This window comes from Ammospiza caudacuta, chromosome 17, assembly GCF_027887145.1.
Source record: "Ammospiza caudacuta isolate bAmmCau1 chromosome 17, bAmmCau1.pri, whole genome shotgun sequence".
Taxonomy (NCBI): Eukaryota; Metazoa; Chordata; class Aves; order Passeriformes; family Passerellidae; genus Ammospiza; species Ammospiza caudacuta.
Window position 1 is genome coordinate 10425146 of NC_080609.1, and position 18751 is coordinate 10443896.

At 37.8% G+C, this 18751-nt stretch overlaps 1 protein-coding gene across 2 annotated transcripts; it reads left to right on the top strand.

Moving 5' to 3' along the window:
* The first annotated feature begins 3230 nt into the window (after positions 1-3230).
* On the top strand, positions 3231-17756 carry LOC131565413 (transmembrane protein 180-like). Of its 2 annotated transcripts, none has more exons than XM_058816280.1 (7): positions 3231-3405; positions 4199-4242; positions 5614-6304; positions 9206-9360; positions 10800-10883; positions 11920-12063; positions 16807-17756. In XM_058816280.1, the coding sequence occupies exons 1-7, from the start codon at positions 3253-3255 to the stop codon at positions 16937-16939; spliced, it is 1404 nt and encodes a 467-aa protein (XP_058672263.1). In that variant the 5' UTR covers positions 3231-3252; the 3' UTR covers positions 16940-17756. The 2 variants fall into 2 exon arrangements, with proteins under 2 accessions (XP_058672263.1, XP_058672264.1); XM_058816281.1 differs by having other exon boundaries at positions 16810-17756.
* Positions 17757-18751: the final 995 nt, after the last annotated feature.

Genomic DNA, 18751 nt, shown 5'->3' on the forward strand with positions numbered 1-18751 from the left:
TGGCGGGGCGCGGCTGCTGAGGGATGTCGGCTGCCGCTTGTGGCGGAGCAGAGCTGGTACAGGCCGGGGTGGGACAGTGCGACTTGGCTTAGGAAAAGCCGGGGCTCATTGTTGCCCCGCGTTGGGAGCGCTGAGGGAAGAGCCCGTGAGGAAGGACCCGGCGTGGCGTCCAGGTGCGGGCCGCCTCTCCGCCGGCGTGTGGGAGGGGAGGGCGGAACGGGGAGCCTGCAGTCCGCAAAGGGCTGGCTCCATCCCCGCACCTCGCTCCAGTGGCCGCCGCTCGCTCTCGCCTTTTTACCGCACAAAGCGGAGGGAGCCGTGTTTCCTGTCCAGGGACCTGCTGAGAGAAACGAGCGTAACTTCCCCATTGTTAACACACCGAAGGTGCAGTCCTGTGAGCGCCCCGAGCCTGGCGGAGCGGGCACCGGCCGGTGCCGCAGCCCGGCTCCCTCTGTGAGCACCCCCGAGAGCCTCCCCTCAGTGCTGCCCCTCGGGACCAGCAGCGCGTTTATTCTGGTTTCCGTCCTAATGTGGTGCACTCATGTCATCAGAAGGATGAGGAAGACCCGTGTGTCCAACCAGTCTGTCAGGGCTGTGAGCATTGCACAGCGGTTTGGGACCCAGAACGGCAGGGCAGGATGTCGGCTAGGGCGCCTCAAGCAACGTTTGCTATTATCTCTCGGAATCCACTTTTCTTCTTTAGACTCTTGTTCTAATTTCTTTTAGCAGTTGTCATCCTGCTGTGGGAGAAACGCAGGTAATGTCACAGTGCATCTCACTGGCCTCAACAGCCTGTTCTTTCAGCCTCTGAGTATTAACGCAGTTGTAACCACTAGAAATTTCTGAAACCGATTTGCCTTCTGTGAGTCACAAAATGTTCACCAGGGCTTTAACCTGCTCAATATAAAGGCTGACTGTTAAGAAGAGGGAGGGGATGCTCATGCATGATTTCATTGTAGTGCTATTAAAGGGAACATCTGGGGAAGGAAGTGTGGTACCTCAACTTCTAATTGAACCTATTTCATAAACAAGGTGCATGACTAGATGTACCAATTAGGGTAAAGTTGTGTCAGATCCTGCTTATTACCATTAGTCATGGTGCTAGAGACCATGTTTGTGCATTGTTAGAAGATTTTTGTTGAAGGAATTTCAAATGTCTTTCAGATTTTCTATGGGGACTATTTTTTATTTGTGTCAGAAGGAATCAAACAATTTAGAAATGACTGCTGGTAATGTTAGTGTGAAGCACTTTTATTCCTGGTGGTTGTGGAATTGGAAGGAAAGTAAAGTTTCCTAATTTTCCATTTTGAAAACCTGTGCAGGGTGCTCCAGGTGGAAATAGACATGAAATATCTACCTTTCCAAAAGCCCTAATATCCACTATATAAATAATTTCATTAAGTATATTTGTGAAGGTTTGAAAGAGCAAATGTGACACTTGCCAATAACATACTAATTGTAATGACTTTGATATTAATCATAAAATAATAATTTTAATTTTACATCTTTTCAATAACCTTTTCCTTCATTTTAGGTTTCTCAGATTGTGAAACCAAACTTGCTACAAAAATGCAAAATTTTGTTGCCTGAAAATGGTATTGTCTTAACAGGTGTAGAAAAATAAGTTTGAAGATCTACATCATGGTCATTCTCAAATATTTTTAAAAATCAGTCATATTCTCAGAAATAAATTGGCTTTAATGAAACAAATCCTAGGGTTCCAGTTGTTTGTCAGCTTGACTTTTTTCTTAGCTATAAAATGAAGTCACCTACTCTCTGCAACATGTTTCATATCACAGCATCTTATATATGCAAAAGTGCATCCACACTTTATTTGCTCTTCAAGCATTCATTTCCCATGGTGGGGGGATGGAAAAACTGCCTGTTCCATCCTCCCCAGCCCCACCTGATCTGTGGCTTTTGTGTGGTCCTTGCCAGCAATTCGGAAGTTCCTCCCTTCCTGCACAGCAGCCTCTCTTCAGCCGCCTTGCAAACCACAGGAAGGCTGGAAGGAGCCTTGGCTTTCATTTCCTGTTTCTTCCATGGTTATTTTTATGAGGAGCTGCTTCCAGAGCTGCTGATCAAGCAGATATTCGTAGCAGGTGTTTTGATGGAAATGTGAAAATTGCATTTACGGTAAAATAGTTGATATGCAGAGGAGCAAAGTGTGAACTATTGGCATAAAGCAGCTTGTAAAGCTCTGCATAGTAAGGCTGAAATTTCAGCTTGAGGTATCAAAATTAATAGCAGACAGCTGCCTTTAACAGATTTAAAAATGAATAAAGCTTCAGTTAAAAAATAGATACCTGTGAGTAATTATGTATTGGGCTTACAGAATCAAGTATAATCACGTATCGTCAAGGGCTACTTTTAAGTTGCTGTTAAACAACTTTAAAAGGTAGAGATTCCCTGGAGCTGGCTCCTTTCATGGCATAGTTCACACCAAACATGCTAAGATAATTGATGGAAAAGATCAGCATCTTAAAAATTTGTTGGCTGAATATCTGAATGGTAGATTAAAGAAACCTGTATTCTTGGGCTGAATCTCTGCTATGTGGGCATACATAAAATGGTGTGTGTGCTACTTGTTATGTTTTATTTACATGCACCCTTCCATACCATGAAACTGTAAATTTAAAGGTGTTTTGTTTTAATTTTTTTACGGTTTGTTAGGTGAAAATATTGCTTCCATGACTTCTTAGCGATTAGTATTTTAAAATAGGAGGGCAAAACTTGGTATTTGTTTTGAAAGAAATATTCATCTACGTGCATGCTGCATTTGACATTCATAGCTTTGAAATACATAAGGAGTTGAGTCACTTCATTCCAACATAGTCCATAATTTTAAGAATATATAACTAGCAAGAAAGATCTAAAATGTATGCAATTACTTTGAACTCTACACCAAGATGAGTGTTTGCAATAGGAAATTTTTAAGTGGAGTCTATACATCAGTTAAGAAGGGTTTCTTTCAAATTTTTGTCTACTTGTTCCATTGACTTCTAAATACTGATTATACTTAGAAATGCCACCTAATAACTTATTATTTTGGGCTCAGTTTCTTATCACTCTGTGAAATGTGTTTCTGATTTAACAAAAAAGGAAGAATGGGAACATTTTCCTCCAATAGTTCCTTTCTGCAGCTCTGAAATAAGCAAATCCCCCATGTTATTTCAATTTGGAAAATTATTCTACTAATTGTTGTAATTCTCTTTTGTAACTTGAGGAAGAAGAGAGCTGTACTCCTGGAAGATGAAGATTCTCTGGGGAATTCATGCTAATGCACTGGCATATTCTATGACTACCTTAGGTGCTGGAATGATGAACAGCATTTTTAATTTCTACTACGTTAAGCTTTTCCTAAACCGATACAAAATTTCAGAAACAGGATTTCATGTGGCACAGGTACTGTACAATGGAATATTTTGATTGCCATATTGTGCTATGTGTCAGTGTTATTACCACAAAATGATCCTTTTAATGACAGATTAATTTTGGAATCATTGCAATTCATTAACAGTAAATTATCTTTGACTTTAGTTAATCCATAAACAAGGGAACTTACACATAAAGCACATAATTTACAGCCTGTAGAATAAAAATCTCCAGACTTAATTGCTGAAAAGATTTTTATGTTTGAGAGCTTGAAGTAATTTTCTAAACTGATTTTGCACCTCAGCTCCATAGATAAGTTTGACATTAGTGCTTTCCTATGAACTGTTTAAGTACTTAAATACTGCATTTATCCTGCAAGTCATTATCCATGTGAGTAACTCACATTGTAAATGGTCTCCTGAAAGTAATGGGCCAGCTCATGTTTTGAATTAACTTACTGTGAGAGTAATATCTGAGCTGTGCAGGATGAAAGCCCAGATATATAAGGTTTTGAAAGAATAGTCTCAGAGACAGTTTATTTCACATGTAGTTGGTCACCTACCTACTTACTCAATCTTATTTTTTCAAAATTTCTATAAACCTATGAATACCCATAAGAATTTTAGAGTCTGTTTTGACTCTAAGTAGCTGTTACTAAGACCTAAGTAGCTGTACTAAGACTCTAAGACCTGTTCTACTCTGAGTAGCTTTTCTATATATTTATTTATTGTCTGAATAGAAGTTTCTTTTAAATAAATATGCTGTGTTTGCATAATCTCTGTAGAGGAATGACAGTAGTGACAGATTCCCTTGTTTGTGGCAGGTCGTGTTTATGGTCTGGAACGCCGTCAATGATCCCCTTTTTGGGTATGTGAAAAATGCCAATCACTTGTTTTTAAAATTTTAAAAGTTTAATAGTAATAAAATGGTTATAAAAATAGTAATACAATTAGAGTAATAATAATTTGGACAATTTGAATTAGGACAATATGAGACAATAGAAACAAAGACTAAAGGACAGTCTGGGTACCTTTTTCTGGGCAGCACGAGCCTGAAAAAGGACACACGTTAACAGAGGATTAACCCTTAAAAACAATAACCTGTTCCATATTCATACATCTCATACATGATGCATAAATTCCATTCAAATACAGGATTCTGTCTGGTCATCATCAACTTCTTCCTCATAATCCTAACAGTGTCATCCTGCCCGAGCGAGGTGGGAAGTTTGTTTGTCCTCATAACAGGGCAATAAATTCTTTCTTGTCATGGAAGTATTTTATGAAAAATCCTTTTGTTAGAATCTTTTTTCCTGAGAAGCTGAGAAGCTTAATCTTCTCCGTGTTTTGCTGCTTTGGAATGTGATTTAGAGAATTGTTTAGCCAGCATGTGAAATTGTTTTTACTTGATGACCAATGACAGCTACCTGTGTCGAGGCTGTGAGCAGTCACAAGATTTTATTATCATTCCTTTCAAGCCTTCTGATGAAATCCTTTCTTCTATTCTTTAGTATATAATTTATAATATATCATTAATAATTAATACATAATTTTCTATAATAATATCAACTAATATTCTAACTAACTAAAATAATAACTAATATATAATTTTCTTTTAATATAATATCATAAAATAATAAATCAGCCTTCTGAAACATGGAGTCAAGATTCTCATCTCTTCCCTCATCCTGGGACCCCTGCAAACACCACTACACCTTCTCTGAAAGATGTAGGTGTCCTGTGGCTGCTATCTCGCTGCAAGTCCTTTCTTTAGAAAGAAAGTATCCTACATAGCATAGTTTCTATTTTAACATTTTGTTATAACCTAGAACTATATTTAACACACTATTTAAGAGAATATGTCACTGTAGGACTTGAAACAACATGAGCGCACACACCGCTACTCTCAAGGTGAAGAAAAAGGGAAGTTTATTTTCTGACTCCAGCATTTATAGAGTGACAGTGGATTGGAGGGTGACAGTGCCACCTCTCCAGTGACACTGGACAAACTAGCAGTCCGTCAAATTTCTCCTCCTCCATAAAAGAATGCAAAACAATAAGTTATTTACAGAAAATGTGTGAGAAAGTTTGCTGCAAGAATGTAAACATCAGAAGGCTTAGAAAACCTTAAAAAAATCAGGGTGACAGGAATTAATACAGTATTACTTTCTAACACAACACACACAATATTCATTTGAATATTGTGAAAAACCAATGATAAAATCCTCATTTTCCCCAGGTACATTCAGGACAACTCCCGGCTGAAGTGCTGCACGCGGCGCCAGTTCTCCATCCTGTACGGGGCCCCCCTGTACGGCCTGGCCTTCCTGCTGCCCTGGTTCCCCTGGAGGCTCTATGGGGAGGGTGACTGGCTCTGCAGCCTGCACCTCATCGTGGCCCTGTGTGCCTTTGACGGGCTGCTGACCTTCGTGCTGCTGGCGCAGTGCGCGCTCTTCACCGAGAGCTGTCCCCGGCACGACAGCAGGCTCAGGCTCGTCAAGTACAGCCAGGTGGCCACGCTGCTGGGCTCCACCAGCGTGCTCTTCTGTGGGCTCATATCTGATAACATGGAAAACTTTGGGTATTTTCAGGTTTTCGTTGTTTTGATCGCAGCGCTAGCCACAGCTTGTATGTGTTGCACAGGTAAATACAGCACGAGTCAGTATGAGCAGAGGGCAGGTCACATGGAGGATGCTAACCTGGAAAATGGTAATGGAGCTTTCTCCTTGGCCTCAGTGGTTTCATTGACCAAACAGATCATGACAGAGAAGAACTTTCTGTGTTTTGTAACAATGAACTTCTTCCAAGTCTTCCACCTAGCCTTCTACAACAATTTCATGATGATCTTCGCGGATAATCTCATTCCGAAGGATGTCCTTTCTTCCTCAGTACGAAGTGTCATGTATGGAGCAGGTTTTATTTGTCCTCAGGTAGGTAGTTATGCTTTATTTATGAATATGAAAACCTGTTGTTTTAGTAGTGCACAGTATCCATTTAATGTTTGAAAAAATGCTGTATTTGGCATAAGGCATTTACAAAATGAGTGCTAAATCTCACTCCCCAGTGCTCTAGAAGAAGAAAATATCTCAGTGCAGGCTGATCAAGTGTAAGAGGTAGAGGGAGCAGACAGACAGGCTGGTGGAACATGTGTTTAAAACAACATGAGACTTGAGTAGGCAAGGGATGAATGTTTTGTATCCTCCAGCACTTATAATACCTAAGCATAAAGGAATGAAAAACATGGCCAAGATCAAATGCTTCTAAAGCAAAATCTACAGAATTCTGAATTCCTTTTTGTTTTGATTTGTTTTCCAATGCTGTGTATTATAAATGAAAGACTGGGCTCTTCTTCAGGAAGTTTCTGAAATAAAAAGCTCAAAATACCAGAAAAAATTTTAAAGTATGAAAAGCATTGTTAAAATATGTGGTATCTCAGTCATGGAAACCAAACAAAACTCTAAATAGCTGCTTTTGGAGAAAAATCCATTCCCATTTATTTTCTGGATTGGTCTGTTGGTCAGCAGTATTTATGGGGAAGAGAGACATCCTTTTAAGAGCCCAGTCAGGGATGAGGGGAGGAATAATGAACTGAAAAGAGAAAGAGAACCCAAAAGAGTAATGTGTGAAAACAAGCAGCAAAAGTATATCCCACAGAATTTGATCATACTTCTCAGCAGTAAATTAAAAATTCCTCTGTTCATTGCCTTCTAACTTCTTTCTCTAAATCTTCAAAAACTTTCTCTGTTTTTACCTGTTGGATGCTGAAAGTTAGGATACTCAAAATATGAGTATCCTGACATTCATTATAGGTGCTGATGGTGTTGATAATTTTTTAAAATCAGGCTGTTGTATTCATTAAATTGTAATGGGTTTTGATAAGTACTATGTATAAGAAGATAGATGAAAATGCAACTGGAATTCACAGCTCAATTTCAGTTCCCATTTGGGCTTTTGCATATAAAACATAGAGATCCTGGACATAACTTCTGTTCCATAACTCCTAACTATCTATAATTTCAACTTTTGTCCTTATCACAGCTTTAATAGTTTTGGAGTTTTCCCCTGTACCTCAGGCAGTTAGGTAATGAACTTTGGAAACAAATCAGAAGCTACAGAAGTTAGGAAAGCTTAAATAATTTTACACTTAATATATAACAATCACTTTTATTGATAAAATCAGTGTGACAGTGTGAAAAGAACAATCTTTCAGAAAATCCATCCCTTTCTGCTCCCCAGAGACTCTTTGTCTAGGAGGTCACTGAACCGTGGAGGGTTTGCTGTGACCTTATTTTTCTCAGGTTTTGTCCCTTTTTGCTCAAGATACAATAAGAGAATTCTCTAATGGCAATGTCCTAAACTTCACTTACTGGAAAAACACCCAACCCTTGTAAAATAAAGCTCCTTTTTATGAACTCTGCTTCAGTGGCCTCTGCTAAAATTCAGCTTCTGACTTAGGTTCCTTCTAGTAGTGGATGTGAGGAACACAACCTGCCCACAAGGAAAATGCTGCTGTAGCATAGACAAACAACTCTGAATTTGCATCATTGTTTGTATTTTCCTTACAAACACACAGTCTTAAAGACATGCAAGTAGTGAGGAATTTTCTAAGTCATAAGTACTTCCTGAGACAGGGTTATTTTGCAATTACAGGGAGACAGGAACATGGTGTTTACAATAGCAGGCATTACATGATCCCTTAGTATTTCTAGAGGAGGCACTTTTCAGCAGAATCCCTGAAAACAGCCAGGGGGAGAAATATGTTTTAAATTTCTTACAACAAGATATTTTTCTTGTACCACCTTTCCAGATTTGTTTTACCTCCCTGATCAAGCTTTTTATACAGTAGCACTTGCCATGATAATCCTTGTCTGACCATAGCATCCTGGCTTTATTTGTTATGGTAAAGCAGTGAGTTTGTACAATTGTACAAGGAAAATTCTTCCCTGTTCTTCATCTGAATATTACACAGTTCATCTCTATAACACAGAAGAAAGGAGAAAATGTGGATCTTTATACAGATCCACAGATTTTTTTTTGTGTATTTGTGACAGAGATGAGGACATGTAGATGGTGACAAAAGCCCATATAATGAAAAGAACATAATTCATTACAGAATGTCCTATTGAAACTGAAAAGTGAGGAGAATGTAGAACTTAAATTTTGTTCATACTCTAATCAGCACTTAATATTATTTTCATGAGTTAGCCAGTCATTAGATTCTCAGAATCTGCTCCTTGCCAAGATTGGCAAAATTAACACTCAGCCATGCACAAGCACTGGGCTCTGCCTTTCTGTGCTTGCTAGCAAAGCCTCTACCTTGCTTAGTTAAAGCTGTCCTGATGGGCTTGCTTTGACAGCTTAAAAATCATGCTTGATTTCTATAAATGTCAGTGAAAATAGTAACATCAATGAAAAAGCAATGACTGAAAATACATCTTTTCAGCAGTTACGTGGCAAGATGCTTGATTTACAGTTACCATACTGCAGAGCTAATACTTTAAGAAATAAGAGAAGTAAAGATCATGAGCATTAAATAATAGTTAGGCATTGTGGGGAACTGTTTCCCTCAGGATACAGCAGTTCTCAGGCTGGTTTTTCAGTGAAAGGGGACTGTACCTAGTAGAAGTGGCATAGAATGAGCCAGTAGACAGTTGTCTTTGTTCAATTTCTATTTTTTTTATTTTGTTGAACTTCTTAGAAAGGGTCACTGTTTGCTTTTTCTTTTCTTTAAAGGGTATTAATTATGTCAGGTCTGTGTTTTATAGCTCTCCTAATGCTGAGACACTGTACTGTGCCTTTTCATCTTATATGTGTATATATTATCTTTTCAGTGCCTTGTTCTTCTTAGTCATGCTTGGTTGAAGAAGTTTGGTTATTACAGAATCATCTTATTTTCCTTTTACTATGAAGGAGTAGCTGCTGCTGTCATGTGTCTTCTAGGGCAAGAACACCATTATCTGCTGGCATTTTATGTCACAACAAACATGTAAGTAAATCCACTCCCCTGTTCATAGACACAGCTGAAATACTTCTAACAGAGCAGACACTTGCTTTTATTTACCATGAAGATTCTGCCTCTGCTTTCATGGTTTTCATTCTGTTTCACTTACCAGAAAAGTTGAAACTCCAGTTACAACTTTTTTTTGTTTGTTTTTGTTTTTGTTTTAGCTTTTATTTTCTGCTTGAAATAAAAAATATGTTAAATGCAAACAGCAATTACAGTTTGCAGGCACATACCTCCAGTACTTTAACCTGAGATGCAAGGGAAGGAGAATCTCATGAAGGGCTCAGCAGAGGAATCAGCCTCTCTCCCCAAGGAGTTTGCTAGGAAAGCTCAGCCCTCACCCTGTGTTCCAGGAGCCCTTTTGTGCTGCACTGCAGCAGATCTGGGTAACTCAGGCTGGGTACCCAGCACTGAGCCATTCCTCTGGTGCTCAGTGTAAGATGCCAATTGCAGTAATTTCACATAAGTACATAATGATACATGGAAAACCTTATTTCAAGATAAAGAGCTGTTTGTATCAGACTACTGTTACAGCAGTTTGGTTTTATTTCTTCATGTTCTCTTTCATTGTTGTCTTTCTCCATGTTCTTTCCTGCCCTCTTTTTCTTCATCTTTCCCTCCCCACCCCGTTTTCTTTCTTATTTTCAGTATTGCAGTCGTGGCCTACTCTAACACTGAATTGTGTGAACAATAAATTGAATTTCGTTATCTGCATGTTTTAAATGATGAAGATGTGTTTTGATTTCTCCAAGAAAAAATTCCGAGGTACCTAAGACTGTATGTTTAAAGAGCTAGTTGTTCAAAGTACCTTGATAGTAAAAGCTCATCACACCCAAAATTGAATGACACAGAAATTGTAGTATTTTAATTTATTGTTTCATTTGGTTATTTGTTAACAATCAGCTTTGTATGTGTGTGTTTCTATGTGTGTGTTGCAAATCCATATATATCTATATACACCATAAATTCAGATCTAGGAATGCATGTAAACTATTCTTTCTGTTCTAAATCTTCCACCTTGAAGTTTATCTTCCACATGGTCATGTCTTTTCCAGATTTCAAGAGCAAATTTTCAGTTTCCCCTTTTTCTGAGGTGTTTCTTTTCTCCTGATCATTTAAAATGACATTTACTGTTAGTGTAAATTTATTGTCAAAGAGTCCATGACCTTTTACACCAATGTCCAGCAAAAAAAAAGAAGAAAACCTCCCCACTTTTAGGTTTGCATATTGGCTTCTAATTCTCAACTAAGAACAGATCTGGTAATGCTTTCAGATAGATCACCATGTTTTAAGGAACATCTCAGCTTTGTGTGTTTGCAGAATGTTTGTGTTGGTGTGTTTGTGTTTGAATGTCAGTTACAATTTCATTATAAAGTAAATATAAGAACTATGAACATCTGAAATATTTTGTTTTTCTTTAGGGTAATTGTGCAAGCTTCATTTAGCTTGTTCAATTTGCCTTTGGCAGATATTGTTGATGCAGATTTAATAAAGCACAAGAGGAGGTAAGTCAGTCATTACAGTTTTTTTAAACATGCTTTTTGCCTTGTTACTCTTTGGTAATAAATTATGTCAAATTAAAGGTAGTAAATGATCTGGGATCCTTGATACACAAGTACTTTTTGTGAGAGCAGCTTAGCACAAGTGAAGATCAGAACTTGAGTAAAGTTTCCTGCAGTTCTTTCAGAGAATTTAAACAGATTATTAGCTCATTTCTCTTTTTTCTTATACTATAATATAAGCCAAGTCCTACCAATTTTTGTAGCTTTATTTTTGCTAGCTTCAATTTAATTACTTTGTAACCAGGTACATCTGTAATCATGTACAGAATTTTCTGAAAGAATGAGGCCTTTCCAAGATGGAAAAGGTGTTAAGAAAGCTTTGCCTATGCTATGTAAAATGAAGATTTCAAAGTCTAACTGGTTCCTTTATCTCCTGAAATAAAAGTGATAAAACCTGCTGCAGAATAGCATATTGCAACTCATTGATCTTTCGGATTTTTATCAAAGTGCACAGAACTTCCTGTTGGTTCAATCAGTTCTTATGTAAGTGTAGATTCACTCCTGTTGAAGAACTTGCCCCTCAAATCTGTTGCTTTCATGAGGAAAAAATTACCTCATTTTCTGGCCTATGCATGCAAAATCTTCAGTTGTAATTAATTCTCCATGAACTGTTCATTCTGATTTAACTTCAATAATTAATCAAAGTGCACAAAGTTGAATTTAAGTACGAGTGACTTCAGAATTAGGGCCAAGCTGTGTCTATGTATATATCTGTGTATATATATTTATATAAATAAATATATATATATACTCATACACACACCCCATAGAGGTTTGTAAGCTATAATTTCCAAATAAATTGAAATTTCATTATGAGAGTAGATCTGCTATAATGTGTGTACTATATGAATCCAAAGATCATGATATTTAACATTTGCACATTAACAAGATTTCAAGGTTTTTAAAATCACAATTGTAATCAATACACTAATAAGTTTATGTTGTGCAATAATTTGGTTTTTTTCCCAAAATATTTCAGATTACCACTTTCCTCTATGGTTTTTGGTACCAATGCTTTGTTTACCAAGCCTGCCCAATCTTTGGCTCCAATGGTTGTGCTTACAATACTGAATCATTATGGATATTATAACCTGAATAATGTACCTGGTCGTCCTGATATAAGGTGAGATCAAAAAAGATACTTTAAATCTTAGAAAATAACATTAAATAGTCCTGTAATCTAAAAATAAAATTGATCAGCAATTACTTTGCATCAACTGCACTTCAAAAACATAAACATTTAAAAAATACTTATTAGTTGTTTTTGTCCGTGTAGAAGTACAAATGTTTTTTAAAGAGTAAATAATTTATTAAACAATATACATTAGGATATCTACCTATTTTGAAAAGCAAAGGATACCTTTCATCCCCTGGCTTTTTGCAATAAAAGAAGAAAATGTTTGAGCTCACTTAATAGCTCTTATTAAGATACATGTTGTCCTGGTATCTGCATTTTGTTTGCCTCATAAAGCTACTTCCTTAAATATATAATATAAAAAGTTAATCAGATTTTTGTTGTTGTTGGTTTTTGGTTTATTTTTGAGAGAAAGCAGTGTAATCACTGGAGGGAGAGACTTTGCCTGGAGTAGGAATGGAGCATTTTGGCTCCCATAGTCCTTACCATTCTAATGCTAATGATTTCATTGCAGTCCCTGGAGACCTTAATACAGCATAAAGCTCTGGTTGCTGGTTAGTTGGACATGTGTGGGCTTTTATAAAAATAAATTAACAGAGAATAACCACACTGAAAGGGCCACAGGCTGTATTTATGACCATCAGGAGGAAGTGGCAACAGAAAGAACAACAGAAGTCAGGGCTAAATGGAAAATTCAGTCCTGATTAGGATTTACTTGAAGGAACAATATGAATATCCTGAGAGCTACACAGCTCTCCTAAACCTTTACTAAAAACCTAAATGGAACAGGTAAACACAATTTTATATGAACTTTTGTGGAGATAGCTCCTGAGGGAGAGAAGTCTGGTTATGAGACACCTAAGGTTAGGAGAACATTCTATATTTGAGGAATTAAAAAAAAAAAATGTATGAGGACAAGCATGACATAAAAGAACAACAGGTGGTCTTCAGAAATGCATCCAGACAGAAGCAAAGGCAGCTTAAGTTTGAGGCTATGTGTGAGAACAGCTTATTTTAATGCTTTCTGTAGATAGCCAGTGAGATGATGAGAAGAGGACATGAACCTCATTATAATGTCAAATAAGATGAGTGATTTTTGCAGAAGACTTGTAGGTTGAACTGGATGGGGATATGAGAGGGCTGAATATATTCATCTTGATGATTCAGAGAAATTCAGATTTGAAACATAAAAACTGCAGTTCTGATCCCTTTCAATCAGAGAAATGATCCCTTTGTGGATGGATTTTAAATCACAGTAGTCATAAATCTTTTTTGCCTGGTAAATAGGCCCTGGACTATAGCAACAATAAATTTATTATTTAGAGGCTGAAATACTTGGAATGCTTAGTCTATAAATCCTGTGTTTTCACTTGAGTCATGCTGAAATTTTATTTATTTCAGTCAGGCCAGGAACAGCCTAAAACATACAAAGCCGAGATTAGTGAATCAGAGCACCTGAAATATATATTTCTCTTGCCCATCCTTTCAAAAGTAATTTCTTAAATATGAAGCAGTTTGCCTGTGTTTCCTGTACATTTGGGGTGTGAATGGGTTTCCTTTGCTTGCAAATGGAGTACAGGCTTGATACACAATCCATGAAGACCAGAAAGCTCAAAGTTGTTTCTAGGGAGTCACTTTGCCCTTGGCACTTTTCTCAGACCATTGACTGAGCTAAAACTACTTTTATATATATATATATATATATATATATATATATATATATATATAAAAAACCTATTGGCTGGTCTCATATTTCAGCCATAGGCAGACAGTTAAAATACACTTGCCCCAGGACCAAGTTGTTTGAGAACAAACAGAAATTAAATAAAAGAGATTGTTTAAAATACACCCAAACTGTTTTGGGGGGAAAAAAAGCTTTTCACAGATGTGCATTGTATAAAATGAAGTGTTATGACCCATACCAATACAATCTCAGCTCTGTCCTTCCTCCTGCTCCAAAGCTGGCAATATCTATTGAGTGCTTTGGAAAGCATTTGCTTTATTAGGTGTAGTGGCAGTGAATTGTGAAGATAGTACAGAGGACCCTTATTCTGCATTAACAAAATGTTTGGGCCCTGAATAAATATGTCTGAAGAGTTTCCAGCAATGTTGTTTACTGGGACAAGGCAGAGTATGCAGTCTATACACTATTTACTGCATTCTGAATTATTTTTAATAATTGATTTTACTAATAATTATTACTTTTTCTTGATCTGAGAGTTTGGGGATGACACAAAGCTGGGGCTGTGGCGCGAGCACAGAGGGTCACAGTGCCATTGGGGGGATCTTGGCAGGCTGGGGAAATGGGCTGGAATTAGACAAAGTCCTGCAGCAGGGCAAAGGTGATCCTTCCCCTCTGCTCACACACTGTGCCACATCCTTAGGAAGTGTGGGCACTGCACAGAAGTTAAGCACTTTGTCATGGAAAGTGGTTTTATATCTTTAAAATTTGAGCAATATTTTGCTGAATGGAATGTCCTGATTTTTCCTTTCTTCCATCATCATAGCAAAAGCAGTATGTGCCCTGTATGGCTTCAGATGTTTTTTGTTGGGTTTGGCTTTTTTTTCGTTTTTTTTCAGTTTGGCTTGATTTTTTTTTTACTTTGCTATGAAAAAGATGCCTAGTTTAAAACCTCCCTCTTCTGGAGAGCCACTGCAACTACCACCAGCTTCTCTTGAGAGTGCTTTTCAAATTCGTTCTTCAGAATGAAGATGTTTGGCAGCAATTCTTCATTATTTATTGAAGGCACTTTAAACTGTCAATGCTTTCATATTGCATTACTGAACTACCTGACATTCTGTTCAGAGTGATTTTAGGGCTGTTTAGGGAAACAACGTATGTTTTATTCCTGTGTGTGCAAAAAAAGGTAGTTGTGAAAATTTCTGGAGTTACTAGTTCAACTGTAATTGTGATAAAATCCAAGATCTGCTCTGGATTTATCCCAGTCCCTTAATGAAATATTTTCCCATTCCTTGTTTAGTGTATTATAATTTTTCATAATTCCTGCAATAACTTAAGGTTTTAGAGTACAACAGGTAATATTACTTTCTAAATCAGCATTGTTCTAGTGAAACCAAATCAGGCCTGCACAGTGAGAGTGATTTTGCAGATGTTCTTTGTGTCAAGGTGGAATAATGTTAGCATTGAAAACTGCAATCCTCTTCAGTGTGCAGAGCAGGCCCAATGCAAGCCCCAACATCCTGTTGACTGTGTCTGAGTCCTGTTCTCATCACTAGGTGTTAAATCGTGTGTCTGTGGGCTCCCTGTGGCACTGCTCCTGCAGTCCCTGGGGCAGCTGTGCCAGGGCTGTGCGTGGTGTGGGCTCCTGCCCCTGGAGGTGCGCTGGAAAAGCACTTGGGTCCGGGCCAGTAAACAGCTCCACATGGGAAATGACTGTCCCTGCCAATAAACATTGGCCGTGGCCCAGTGGCTGCCAGTGAACATTTCCAGCCACAAATGCAATTGCCCGAGTGATTGAGTGATTCACTCCTGAGCCTGGGGCTTTTGTTTTCTCCTGGAGCATTAGCACGGACGTGGTTTGAGATAAACTGAGGGCTCATTTCTGAGCCTGGCTCGGTACTAAGGACAGAATCTGGGCTTTGTTGGAGGTTGCAAACATTTTTTCTGTTAAACTGAGCGAGACATGAGTTGATTCTTTCATGATTCAGAGGAGCTCTTAGGTTTTATTCCAAAACCTGCTCAAGGTTTGGGGGATTTTTCACAGATTTCAGGTTTTTGGACCATATCCATAGCTGTGAGTCTCTTATCTCATCCCTGAATACTAAGGAAAAATTAGAAAGGAACATAAACTGCCTCATGGAGAGAAAGTTCACTTAGGGGCTGTTTCTCAGCTTGAGTTGACTTTCCTGATATTTAAGTAATTAGAATCCCATAATTAACAGAATACAAGCAGATAATGGTTCATACTAGATGAATGCCAAAATGCATGCTTTGAGCTGTCAGAAACCATGCTGCTCATAAAAGGGAGCTCATTTAATTCCTGTATTTTCTTGCCTCATTCATATTTGCTGATGCTTTTATTTATTTTTCATTAGAGAAGATTTAAATGAGGAAATGCCATGCATTCATTACAAAAAAAGAAAACTAGTGTTAATTTCACATTTATTCTTTCTATGGCTTATATTATCTTGTAATCATTTATTTTAAAACCAAATGAACTAAGGCATGATATTTCAAATTGCCCTTGAAACCACACCTGAATTTTGTGCAATTATCATTATTTCTGTCTAGCATTCAGCATCTAAAACATCACACTGTGGATAGTTAGAGCACAGATTTCAACTCAAATAAATTAATTTCATGTTCAAATGTTTGCTTCCATTTTCTACTTTTCTTTCTCTTCCAAATTTTTCAATCTTATTAAAGCTTTTTGGATGCTCTTTTCTATAATTGGATGAAATTTGCTTAAATTGATTTCTATATTACATAATCAGGAACGTAGTGAACAGGATTTCTTAGGTTGTATTAAAATTAACTCTTTCTATGCTAATTGTCTGAATTCCTCCCCCCTAGAGAAAACAATATATAATACATATCTGTATGTAGAATTAGAAAATACACAAGATTTTTCTATTTCTTTTACTTAGAATTGCCAGTACAGTAGCACAGTAGCATGTCTTTGTTTATAATGGGAATGATGTAAAAATAACTTGTTTAGTGACCATGGAAGTTAATCTTCATATTGAAAGCTGTGTTCTCATTTGTTCCAGCAGGTCGTTTTTGGATCTCCATGATGCCATGTTCTACCTGGTCTGTCTGGTTCCCTTCTGCATTGCATTCCTACAGATCCTGACCTGGACTCCCTTTTCCATCCAGAACAGCCACCTGGCAGCTCCACAGTAAATATGGAACAGTGGTCAGTGCTTCTCCTGCTGAACCACAAGAGAGTTCTGTAAGTTTTCCATGTGAGAGAGCAAAATTGCAAGATGAAACACAGTTTGAGCTGTTTCATTCAGTCTCTACAGACTGTGACTCACATTCAGCCTTAATGCTGAGCCTACACAAGTTTTTCCTAGTTCAGTTGCTTTCTGTTAATGGGTTTTATCCTTAATTACTTTATTTAAAGTAATTCCTGGTATATAATGATTCCTGTTAACTCATTTGAAGAAAGGATGTGGCGGATCAGGGAAAGGGATCCCAACCCAGCACCTGGAATTCCAGGGAACTGTCTTTTCTGAAGCCTACTGGTGGATTCATTTTGCCATGCTGATAAAATGGCAGATCTGTGAAGTTAATCTGGAAGATCTCAGTGGATCCATCCCTCATGGATGGCAGGGAGATAAGATTTAGATGGTGTCTAGCTGGCCAGTGTCAAGACAAATCTGACAACTACCATGGGAAGAGCCAAGAGAATTCACTACCCTGTGAAAGTCTGTGTAAGGCTGCAGGAGAAAAGGATCCAGATGCTGTTCAGTGTTGTTCAGTATGGAAAAAGCTCAGGAAGTCCTCACTGGCTTTCAGAACCTCTGGTTGGTGGAAGGTCAGTGCAGTTTTCTGGCTTTAAATGGGAAAATAATTTTGAAGGTGTGCTATAGATAGTGCCTTATAGAGAATGTCATTGTGGCAAGGACAGCCTCAGTCTGTGGGTCTAGGGTTCAGCTCTTGGACAAATGGAGGCACACACAGTTCCTAAACCAAGCTCTCCCTGTTCACTGGTGTTATGTTGGCTAACTCATTTGGTGTGTGACTATTTAAGTTAATTTCTGAATCATCAAGTTGAAATTAGTTAATTTCTGATTTTTTCAATGAATCCTTTGATTTTTATAAAATAAAGGGTTTTGGACCAAAATTTAGAAACATTGAGTCCTCTCTTCATTTCACACATTGCAATGATAAGACACATTAGCATGTTTACAGTACTCCCATTTAATCAATATTATTCTTCCTCCAATATAGCCACAGTGTAATAGTGCAGTGATAAACCTTTAGCATAATACAGTCACTGCATTTTTGTATTTTGTTTTGCCTGGACAAATACAGTTTTAGTAGCACTTTCTTAGGGAGTGTCACTTGAAAATACAAGAGCACTGTGGATCCCAGTTTTAAAAGGCTGAGCAAGCTGATTTTCAAGGCTCTGCACTTACTGTGACAGGTAACTTGGAACAGAAAGGAGTGTAAGAAATGGCTTTGCATTTTGGTGGACACCAGCATTATTTAATGAAGTTTGAGATTCGAAATACCAGAGTTGAGAAAACATTCATTTGTGCCTTGGCTTTTACATTTGCAGAGCAGAAATAACATCATTTCCTTGCCTTTTTTGAAGTGTGAAGTGCTTTCAAGGCGATGAATGAAAAAGAGGGAGATCATCATTAATTATTTAGAAATCCAAATGAATCCTTTGATAGAAATATGAAGATTTATGTTAAAATGTAAGAAGCCAGAACTGTGGTGAAGTTTGAAGTTGCCTTATCTGGTTTTTATCTGTCTTGTCAGAGACACTGTTGTCCATTTGCGTTGTGCAGGCTGACAGCATTATGTGCACAGAGAGCATCACTTGTGTGCTCTGGGGATGGGTAAATACAAATAGCAGAGCAGATACAGCCTGGGTGTTTGGGGTTTGAATTTGAAAAGATTTCCTGCATTGGATGTATTTATTTCATATCTGAAAGGCAGGAGTAGAAGTCAAAGGAATTTAAGTTAATATAATCTTTGATT

Bases quoted from the DNA above. Each gene is read 5' to 3' on its own strand.
- LOC131565413 (XM_058816280.1), top strand. From the start codon at position 3,253: ATGAAGATTCTCTGGGGAATTCATGCTAATGCACTGGCATATTCTATG. The intron at 6,305-9,205 runs GTAGGTAGTTAT...TTATCTTTTCAG, and splicing joins CAGGTTTTATTTGTCCTCAG to TGCCTTGTTCTTCTTAGTCA. The intron at 12,064-16,806 runs GTGAGATCAAAA...CATTTGTTCCAG, and splicing joins CCTGGTCGTCCTGATATAAG to CAGGTCGTTTTTGGATCTCC.